Source organism: Chinchilla lanigera, unplaced genomic scaffold (genome assembly GCF_000276665.1).
Source record: "Chinchilla lanigera isolate Chin_1 unplaced genomic scaffold, ChiLan1.0 scaffold00050, whole genome shotgun sequence".
Lineage (NCBI taxonomy): Eukaryota > Metazoa > Chordata > Mammalia > Rodentia > Chinchillidae > Chinchilla > Chinchilla lanigera.
In genome coordinates, this window is record NW_004955451.1 from 13,347,635 (window position 1) to 13,358,590 (window position 10,956).

General features: G+C 63.4%; 1 protein-coding gene across 1 annotated transcript in view; it reads right to left on the reverse strand.

The window, feature by feature from the left end:
• The window catches only part of Tbkbp1 (TBK1 binding protein 1), a gene marked incomplete at its 5' end in the record, with an annotated part of 13,930 nt that extends 2,974 nt beyond the window's left edge, over nt 1–10,956 (reverse strand). The window contains 8 exon segments of the mRNA XM_005394605.2: nt 5–50; nt 214–332; nt 7,213–7,274; nt 7,359–7,534; nt 7,999–8,179; nt 9,043–9,147; nt 9,354–9,476; nt 9,759–10,956. Of these exon segments, the coding sequence (XP_005394662.1) occupies nt 5–50; nt 214–332; nt 7,213–7,274; nt 7,359–7,534; nt 7,999–8,179; nt 9,043–9,147; nt 9,354–9,476; nt 9,759–10,070 (1,124 nt within the window).

Here is a 10,956-nt window from a genome sequence, read left to right on the forward strand (position 1 = left end):
GCACGGCGGGGCCGGGGAGTGGCGCTGCGACAGTGGCGAGTGCCTCTGGCCTGCAAGAGACAGCGGGGAGGGCAGGTGGGGGGCCAAGATGCGGAGGGAGACGTCAGAAGTGGGACCCACGCGAGCCGCTCTCTTACAGTCCAAGAGGCGAAAGTGGTGTCCGGGACGCATGGCGGCCTCCCCTCTCTCTCCCCTCCTGGACCCCCAGCTCACCGCAGCTCCGGGCCTGCTCCTGTAGCAGGGTCCTTAGGATCCTCCCCTGCAGGGAACTCAGCTCCCGCAAGCGGCCCAGCTCCTCTGTCAGCTCCGTGTAGGCCAGCGCCAGATTCACCCTGAGGTCAGAGGGGGCAGAGCAGGTGGGATAAGGTTCTGCGTCCAGCTGTGGAGGAAGAGCCAGTCCAGCCCTGTATCCCACGTCCCCACCCCAAATGCAGGACTCTTTTTGGCCTTAAGGTCCACCACGCTTGTAATCCCAGCACTCGGGAGGCTGAGGCAGGAAGATCACCACAAGCTCAAGGCCAACCTGGACTACATAGCAAGACCCTGCCTCAGAAATAAGTCCACCTCAAACACCACCTCTTCCAGGCCACCTCCATCCGCTTCCCGAGAACCAATCCCGGGCTGGGGGCAGCGGTTTCCTGCCTAAGGGGCACAATGGGAGTGCAGAGATTCCCGGGGGACCCTGCCTCTCTGCATGCACTGAGTACTGCCTGTGGCTCCTACAGGTGTGTGTTAGCGTCTCCCAAGTCTGTGCGGGGCCTGGGAAGACACAACGAGTTCGTTTGTCCAACAGCGCCTTTGTCACTTCGCGTTTTCTTGGTGCACTCTGAAGACAGGCTCGTGGCTGGCAGAGGTGCCAAGTGATAAGCCTGACCCCACATTGGCCATGCCAGGCCACTGCTCTTGCCTCCACCCCAAGGCTGCCTGTGGCCTCCTTTCCACCTCACACCGCTGCCGTGCAACTCCAGGGAGCAGGATCCCCGGGATCTCTGCGGCTTTGTGCTGCACACCTGCCCACTCGACCTCTCAAAGAAGCCTGCTTCCAGTTCCTCGAGGGCGGGGTTACAGTGCTGTGCTCACGCCCGCACCGCCCAGGGCCTGGCACCCAGGCGATGGTCAGTAAGTGGGCCACAAGCTGGGCCTCTGCGCCTGTCCATTCGCTTCCTCCCTCACTCCCAGCTCAGGCCTCCCAGGCTCCCACCTCACAGGGCCGGAAGGGTGTGGCTTCAGCAAGGGACTTTACAGCACCCTCTCTCCCCGGGGGGACTCCGAGTCCAGAGCCAGGAGCCGCTTACTCCAGCATGACTCGCGGCTCCCCTGGGAGCCTCCGCCGTGTCCTTAGGCCCTGCCACCTTCACCTCTGTGCTGGGCGTGGACAGAGAAGGCAGGGGTTCCAGTTTCCTTGGCTCTCCTTAACACCCGAATGGAGTCTGGAACTTTGGAAGTTGGAGATGCCGGGCAAGCAGATGTCACCCCAGGTAGACTGCCTTCCATGGGCTTCCCCTTCCGCCGCAGGACAGAGTACCACCAAAGTTCTCCAGCCCCGAAGACACTGTCCCCGTCCTACAGCTAAGGATGCGCGGGGGTGCGGGAGGGGAGGAGAGTGTGTGTGCACGAGCGTGTGTGTATGAGCGTGACCCTGCAGGGGAGGAGGGGAGCAGTAAGGCCAGGGCTTCGAGGCCGGAGAAGCTGGGAGGAATGGGCAGTGACAACTGTGCTTCTTTGCCCTGGCCCCTGGCTGCCACCCTTACCAACCCTGAGGCAGTGCCAGGGGCAGGGCAGAAGCGCCGCCTGCACATGCACGCTCGCAGGGGCCTGGGGGACAAGCCTGCCTCTCGGGGCAGGGGGCCCTCATAGGAGCCCGGATGGCCGGAGCCTGTGTTTGCTAACTGTCCTGTGCACCCTTACCCTCAGGGGCCTGGGGGGCCTCCCACAAGACTGAGAGATCCAGGTATGTATGTCCCACATCGAACTGGGGGCTCCCCAGGAAAGCCTCCCCTTCACACGGAGGGCGGCCTGAGGGTGGGACCTGCGGGGCTTCCAGAAGGGAGGGTCAGGCTGCCCGTTCAGCTGTGGGGACGGACGGAGAGGGACTCTGGGCAGGGCACCCACGGAGTGTCATCCTCCCTCCGCCCGCCCAGCCACAGCTGCTGCCATCCAGCTTCGAGGCTGTATCTCAGGTGACAGATACAGGTCGGCGCCTTCACACCCTGTCTCAAGCTCTCACCTGCCAGCCGGGGTTTGCAGGCCCCAGCTCCCCCGGCTTGCTCCCCGTCAGGAGCCGCCCCACTTTCTCCCTGCCCGACTCCTCACCGTAAAACACGCAGACTTCTGAGACCCAGCTCAGGGTGCAGAGACCTGACCTCCTCCTGACACCCGTGTAGTCCCGGGGGCCGGCTCCCTCCTCAAGGAGGACACACATGACTCACTGAAGACACTGCCAATTCAGTGGAAAAAAGTCAACTTCACAACACACGTGCACACGTGCAGCTCAACACACCCCACTTCCTGGCCTCCGCCCGAGCTCTGGCGGCTTTTTCCGCCGTCTGGACTCTAGGAAGAGCAGGTCCGGGGAGCTGCAGGTGCCCCACTGGTGCTCCTGGGCATCTTGGGGCAAGTTCTAAGTCCCGCAAAGCCTGGGAGGGACCCAGGGCCAGCGGAACTGCAGACGACCTGCGTGAGTGCAACCCTGCAACACTGTCACGATCCCCATCTCAGTCTTACAGATGAGAAACTGAGGCACACCGGCCAAATTGCTCGACCAAAGTCCTAAAGCCCAGAGGGCCCGAGCTCGAAATGCACTCCCAAGAGGCGATGAGCAGGAGGAAGAGGAGGTGGCGGCTGGGGGCCTCCGAAGCGGCCCTGAGAACTGCTGGCCCTGCCTGGGAAGGGGGAGGTGCCAGACTGCACTGTATGGACCTGGACACCGGAGCCGCTGAGAGTGGGCGCACGGTGAGGGCACAGTGGTGGCACAGAGCAGGGTTCGAGCTCTTGGTACCTCAGCCTGAGAGGCTGGCGCCTTCGGGGGAGCCGGGGTGCGGCCAGAGTATGGCAGACCTGGCAGGAAGACAGTGTCCTCAGCTGCTAGTCCCCCTCCCTGCGCGGCCCTGCCCCTTCATCCATTCTTTCCATGGCTAACAGGCACCTCCCGAACCCCCCAGAACAACACCCTTTGCCATTATTGATAAAGCACTGAGGTCGGGAGGTTAGAGAATGTGGCAGGGCCGGAGTTCAGGGTCAGACCTCGAGATGCACACAGGTCAAGAGGAGAAGCAGGCCACGCTGAGACAAGGCGTGGGGCTGACGGTTCACTGGCGGCCGGAGGCGGTGGACAGAGGCAGGGCCAGGTTTCGGGACAGGGACGGGCGAGCATCAGGGTCCGGCCCGGGGTGAGGACTCCAGCGGGCCAGGTGCTCAGAAGCATGGTTTGATTCAGAGCTGGGCGCGGAAGAGGATCCGGCATTCCCATCTTTGCCCGCAGCTGCCCCAGCCGCCTCACCCCACAGGGGAACTTGGGGGCCGAACTTTCCACCACCCACAGGCACACCCACCACCAGCCTTCCCGCCCGCCCGACCCTCAGGGAGGGGACCACAGGCACCGGGCCGTGGAGGGACTTGAGGTTGCGGGTGCAGGAGGAGGAAGTCGCTGCAACAAGCCAGTGCGTCCCCACTTCCTTTGTGCCTTGAGCCCTCTGCTCCCCTCCGTCAGCTAAGCCTCGAGCACCCCTGAGCTGGCTCCTCCTGCCAGCCCTGCCAGGCCTGCAGCGCAGCCAGGCGCCCACGGGTCCCCGAAGCCTCCCAGCGCTCTCAGTGGGGCGTGGGAACCAGGCCCCCATCACCCAGGGCTGTCTGCGCTCATGCTGGTCAGGTGCCCGGTGTAATTAGTAACAGCGCCCTTTCACTTTCACAGTGATCAGCTCGGTCCACAAATCCCAGGGCCGTCCCTCACAGAACAGCCGCCCACCTGCAGGAGAACCTGGCCCGGAAAGCACCACCAAGTCCCCTCGGCCCGCCTGCTTGGACCCTTTGGCGTAGAGAATCCCAGGAGACCGGAGGAATGGTGTGGAGAGGAAGAAGTTTGTTTGGAGACTTTGGAGACACCAGCTTCAGATCTGGCTTAAGAAGGAGGGGAGGGCCGCACACAGAGGCGCATTCTTGTCATCCCGGCACTAGGGAGGCTGAGGCAGGAGGACGGCCATGGGTTGGAGGCCAGCCTCACATAGTTCAAGGGCAGCCTGAACTACATAGCGAGACCCTGTCTCAAAAAAACAAAGAGGAGGAGGGGAGATGGACACATTTCCCATCATGGAGATGACCCGGCAAGGGCTGCTGTCAGCGTGGCTGGCAGACACAGCAGGGAAGACTTTCAGAGCCCCCAGTCCCACAGACCGGCTCAGAGGCCTGAGCCCTGCGCTGGAAGTGCTCAGGGGTTAATTCCTGTGTGCACAGGGCGCTGGGCTGAAGGAGACAGCAGAAAGGAAGTAGGGAGGGTGAGAAGCGTGGAGGGGGAGGCCCTGGGCCCGCTGGTTCTGGGGCATGGGGCTAGGCTTGGGGTACGCAGGGGTCTCCAACTTCCGTCCTGACCCAGCTCACACTGCCCTTGACCTCGGAGCACAGTTTCCATCCTCTCTCTCCGAGTTCACACTTCTGCCCCACCGCTAACCGCAGCCCACGCAGAGGCTTGTGGGCGGGGGGCGGGGGCGGGGGGCGGCGGAAAGGGCCAGGCCGCAGCGCCTAGCCCCCCGTGCGAGGGAGAGGGCCTGCGGTGCACCGTTCCACCCTCCTCACTGCACTCGGGGCCCTGGCTTCTCAGCGGGGGCTCCCCAAGCAGCACCCCCCAAGGCCCCCAGGCCTTGCCCCCTCAAATAGCGCCCCTCAGCCTCCCGCCTCGCCTGGGGGACCCTTCTGGGATCCTCACTTCGGGGCGGGCGGGCTCCGCCCCACCCCCCTCAGCACTGTCCTCGGCCACTGAGTGACCCTCAGCCGAGGGACACCGGCAGCCAGGGACCAAAACCTGGGCCGAGCACGGACGGCACCAGGAGCGGGGTCCAGAGGGGCTCAGCCCAGGGGATTAAAGGACTCCCCAAATCAACCTGGCCACCCCAAGATCCCAGCTGAGGCCGGCAGGTGGCCCCTTTCAGGGCCCAAAAGACCCCCCACACGCAAAGGCTGCACTCAGCACGGGTCCGGCTCGGCTTCTCCCACACCCACACTGCACTCCTGGAAGCCCCACCAGCCTGGGGCCAGCAGCTGTGGAAGGCACAGGCAGGCGGGTGGGACAGGGGCCGGGAGCACCCACCCGCGACTGAGGCCCCCCGGGGTGGGAGGACAAGAGGGAGCCCGCGGGAAGGGCCTGTTACCAAGACAAGCTGAGTTTATAAGAAAATAAAACTACGGGGGAGGGAGGACTTCCTGACAGCTCCTCACAGCACGGTGCCCCAGCCGCTGCCATCGCCACCGGCACCTTCCAGCCTGGGAAAAGGGAGGCGCGGCCTCAGGAGGACCCCAGGGGCCGGGCGGTGCTGCCGGGCGGGCGGGAGGGACAGGCTGCTTGGAAAGAGTGAGCCGCAGGGACGAGGCCCAGCACACACAGCCTCGGGGGGACGGCCCAGTCCCCGTCACTCCGGCCTGAGCTGGCATTCAGATGTGCGCCCCGGGTCTGAACACAAGGGCCAGGGCGGGCCCTCTGCAAAGGCCACAGTGGCCTCGGCAGCCTGGCAGCGGGGTCCCACCCACCGGTCCCACGAACTGAGCTCTCACCCAGCTGTCACAGCTCCACCCAGGCCCTCAGCCCACGGTGGGGAGCGAGGTAAGAGGGACCCCATCGGCCAGAAGCTGGAGAAGGATGGGGATTCCGCCTGCCGGGAAGGAGGGCCCTGGGGTCCCGGCGGGGTGTGCCTGGGATGCAGGGCGAGTCTCCCTGCAGTGAACACAGCCACCCGGGCCGCGTGTGCCACTCGCCTCCTCACAGAGCAAGGACTTAGGCGGAAGGAGGTTTGAGCTACTTCTCAGAAAGTGGGAGAGGATGAGTTCAGGTGCAGGGCCCCGCGGTCCCCTCCCGCCCCCTCCTGCAGCCCCTCTTGTCTGCAGGGTCTCCAGGCACGGCCTGGTCCCCACGCCACTGCCATGTGACCCCAAGGAAGCCCCTCCTGCCTCCAGGCCTCAGGAGGTGACAGACAAGGCACAGCCAATCCTTAACGAGGAGGGGATAGTAAGCCCAGCTGTCTGGGCCTTGCTCCCAGCATAGAAAATGGAGCCCCAGAGAGGCCCCCAAAGTCACCAAAGAACACAGACTATAGCAATACTGAGTAAACTTCGCAACACCTCAAGAAGAGATGGCCTCGATCCCAGAGGAAGGCAAAGGCAGCATCTCAGAACTCTCCTCCTTCCTGGGTCAGACACAGAGCCATGAGCCATTGGGACACCACCCCCGAGGCCTGGGAAGAGAGGTCACGCAAATAACACAGACTGCTGGCCACAGTGGCACACACCTATAATCCCAGCTCTTGGGAGGCTGAGGCAGGAGGATCACCCCAAGTTCAAGGCCAGCCTAGACTGCATAGCAAGAACTGTCCCAAAAAACAAAACCAAGCCGGACGTAGTGGTGCACACCTATAATCCCAGCACTCAGAGGCTGGGGTAGGAGGATCGTTGTGAGTTCAAAACCAGCCTGGTCTACAAAGTGAGCTCAAGGCCAGCCTGAACTGCATAGTGAGACCTTGTCTCAAAAAGACAAAAAAAACCCATTCCAAATCAAAACCAAATAATGCAGAGATACAAAAGTGAATTTAGCCAGGTGTGGTGGCGCATGCCTGTAATCCCAGCACTTGGGAGGCTGAGGTAGGAGGATTGTTGTGAGTTTGAGGTCAACCTGGGCTACAAAGTGAGCTCAAGGCCTGCCTGAACTACACAGTGAGACCTCTCAAAAAGGCAAAAAAAAAAAAAAAAGTGAACCTAATGGGGACACAACCCGCTGCCCCAGGTTAAGAAGTTAAGAGAGGGCCAGGCATGATGGCACATACCTGTCATCCTAGCACTCAGGAGGCTGAGGCAGGAGGATCATAGCAAGTACCAGGCCAGCCTGGGCTACGTAATGAGTTCAAGATCAGCCTGAACCACACAGGGAGACCCTATCTTGAAACACAACAAAACAACCCCAAAACAAAAGAAACAAACGAGATTAAGAGGGCGAAGGTTACTGGTGTGACTTACTGATCGTCGCCAACTCTCTTCACCCACGCCATGTCCCGCTCTGATTGGTTGGAGGCCAGGTCCTAAGGGGGGGGGACGCAGAGGTGAGTCCTCCCCGCCTCACGGCCATACCCTGGACTGTGAGGACTGCCCGCGCCCGCCGGTACCTGTGCGCGCGTCTCCTGCAGCTGCTTCAGCTCCCCCTGCAGCCGCTCGCACTCGGCCTGCAGCTGCTCCTCGCGGAGCTGAGCCCCCCGCGCCTCGCCCTGGGCCGCCTCCAGCGCCTCCTCCAGCCGCCGCCGCTCCAGCTCGCTCACACTCGGGGCGGGGCCCGGCCAGGCTGCTGTTGGACCGGACAACATGAGGCCCGTGTCGCTGCTTCCCGGACACATAAGTGGGGCAGGTGGGGACCACAGCCCGGGGGACCGAGGAGCAGGACGGGCTGCCTGCGGGAGGCCGAGGTACAACTGCCACGCTGCAGTAAGGCATCCTGGGCCACTCAGCCTGAAGCATCCTCGGCCTCTCCTAACCACACCCGGCACAGGCAGGGCACGCTGGGTGGGGGCGCCCTCTGCTGGCACACCTGGGAACTGCATCGGACGGGCCAGACACTCGCCGGGAAGCACCAGGAGATGGGGCATATTAGGGAAAGTGGTTAAGGTTTGGGAACAGGGATCGGGCGATTCCGGGAGGCATTTAAGATATTAGGACGGGGCTTCAGGTAAGCAAGAGGTGTCCAGTGGTGGTGCAATAGGGGTGAGGCTTGGGGACTCGACATCAGGGAGAGGGAGGTCGCTGAGATCTCACCGTGACCCACAGCGGAGCCCCCGCTCAGGGCCAGGTAGTGCAGGTCCAGGTCGGTGCAGGATGGGGCGGGGGCCGGCGGGGGGCTCAGGCTGGGGAAGGCTGTGTCCCGGAGGCCTTGCTGCTGCCGCAGCTGCTGCTCCAAGCCACAGATCTGCCGCAGGTGCGTCTCCACCAGGGCCCGCTGCAGGAGGCGCAGAGCTGAGTCTGCACAGGCCTGGGCGCCCGGCAGGCTCCTAGACCCAGGACTACCCACGTTTGTACAGTCGTCACCTCCAGGGGGGCAGAGGCCACCTGTTCACACGCCCGGTGCTCCTGCACCTAGCAGCCCTGGGTGCAAGGCCTCCTCTCCCAGGAACTGCAATGCAGATGTTATTGAAGCAAAGCGCTTCTACAGGAAGGCCCCATTACCCACTCAGCAGCTCAGCCGGGTTGTTTGATTTCCTCAGCTTTTCAGAGGTGGGATGGGCGCTAAGTGACTTGACCAGGGTCACAGCTAGGAGTTGGCAGAGACCGTGTCTCCTGATCCTGACACCTGTCCACATGTTCCCACGCATAGCTACACGAGGACCCAATTCACGGGCCTGCCAACACCCACCCCACTGCGGCGGGTTGTGCCAGCAAGACCAACACTCACTCACAGGGACCCTGGTGCGCTCGGTCACCCGCTGCCAGACTGACACATAAAGCCTCAACTCTAAGACCAAGCAAGCTGGGCATGGTGGCGCACGCCTGTAATCCCAGCACTCGAGAGGCTGAGGCAGGAGGATCATTTTGAGTTCGAGACCAGCCTGGGCTACAAAGTGAGCTCAAAGCCAGCATGAACTGCACAGTGAGACCTTGTCTCAAAAAGACAAAAAACAAAAACAAAACCCCAAGACCAAGTGGACACTCACGGGGACACACACACATGAGCAGGGTGCTCACAGCAAGTGGGATGTGACACATGAGGTCCCCGAGGTCTCAAGGCTGGAATGCTGACACTCGGAACTACACAGATGTGGGACACCAAGGAGCCCCGGCAGCACCCTGACCTCCTGTCCTCACCATCTCCGCCAGCTCCGTCTCCAGGTCGCTCTTCTCCACGCAGAGTTTCTCGTAAGCCTGGATCATCTCCCCTAGCTGTTCCTCCTGCTCCTTGTTCTTCTGCAGCTGTGTAGGCCGAGCGAGGCAAGCCAGAGTCAGACACTCCCTCTCCCTGGCCTGGCCGCCCCTCTCCCAGCACCCTGCAGAGGGGTGGCAGGAGCTGGACTACAGCCCCCTCAGATCTGAGAGGCGCTGTGTAGAGGCTGGAGGGTGCAAGCAGGACATCAGGGACAGCCTGCAGCAGGGAGTTGGGCGCCAGGAGCCAGGCTCACCTCGTGCTGGAACTGGTTGAGTCTCTGCTGCAGGCTGACCTTCTCCACCTCCAGCAGGGAGCCATCCTTGATTTCATACAGGGAGAAGCTGTGCTCCTCTCCGAAGTCACTGATCAGTGGGTACTGCGGGAGGGGACGGAAGAAGGGCGGGTCCTCAGGAAGGCTGGAGCCAGCGCCCCACCCATGTCCGCCCCCCAATTCCCAGGCTCTCCCTCCGCCCTCCGGTGGAGCCCACAGCCCCAAAGCCCATTCCTCCTGAGGGGCTGCTGGGCTGATTTTGCCTCCAGAGCAGCTGCCCCAGCCCCTCTCCTGGACCCCAGGATCTCTGCTGGAACCCCAGTCCCTGCCACCCCACCCCCCACTCGCACCTCCACACACCACTCCCCACACCCAGCCCGTCCTGACCTTGATCTCGTAGACTTTGAGCCTGCGGCGGAGGGTAGCATTCTCCCTCTCCAGGCCCCCCAGCCGTTCCTTGATGTCCCCGTAAGCCGTGATGAGGGCAAAGTGGGAGGCCGAGCACATGTCCCCTCCCAGCGAGGGATCCCCGGGGCCATCCAGCCACACCTCACTGGGCCCCAGGGCCTCCTGGGTCAGGATGCTGATGTCATCCTCAAACATGGACTCCATGGTGAGGGCCTCAGCCCCCCGTGAGCCTCCTGGAGAGCAGGAACAACGTGGAGAGGGACACCTGGGCCTTGTCCCCAGGCCCCTCATGCTGGCCGCCCGCAGGGGCACCCTGAGACAAAGCCTGGGTGGAAGCTTCCTGCCCGCAGCGCAGCGGGGGCTCCCGCAGCCCCTCTCAGACCGCCAAGCCCACTCTCCGGGGCGGAAGAGGCAGGACTCGGGGAGCTGGGGCACAGTTGACAAACAGGGACGAGGAAGCCCAGCCAGCAGCACGCAAGGGAGACCTGTGGACTGACAGGACAGCGGCCTTCCGCCCTCCTCTTTCCCCTCCCTAAGTTCTCAGCCACTGGGCGCCCCATCCCGGGCCTCTGGCAGCCCAGCTCCTCCCCAAGGAAGGCCCAGGGCTCCGGGAGCTCGCCCCTGCCCAGCCCTTCCTCTCGCAGGATCCCAGAGTTCAGGAAAGGGAAGTGCCTCCCCCTGCACCGGGGCTGCGGCCACCGTCCAGGCGCGGCCCCTGACCTGGGACCTGCAGGAAGTCCTTGGCGCAGTGTCAAACTAGTCCCCAGCCTGTCCCTGTGTGGCGGCGTGCGAGGCGCCCTGCGAGGGGGCAGGGATGACTCAGGGCTCCCGAAAGAGAGTAGGCGGCGAGGGGGTGCGTGTGTACTCCCGGGCCCTGTTTATGAATGTGTGTCTGAGCTGGCGTGGGGGAGTGTGTCTCAATGAGTGGAGGTGTGTCACCGTCAATGAGCGCCTTCGCGGGGCGCGGCTGGGGGTCGGCACGGAGTTGGGAAGCGGCCGGGAGGCTGAGTGTGCGCGCGTGTGAGCACGCGTGCGTGAGCTGTGGAGCGGGTGGGCACGCTCGGGCCGCGTGTCACGTGAGGCACTATGGGAATGTCCGAGGTGTGTGCGCGCGCCGAGAGTGCGTGCCAGGGCGAGGGGCTCGGCGGCGGGGCGCCCGGGCTCGGCACAGGCCCCG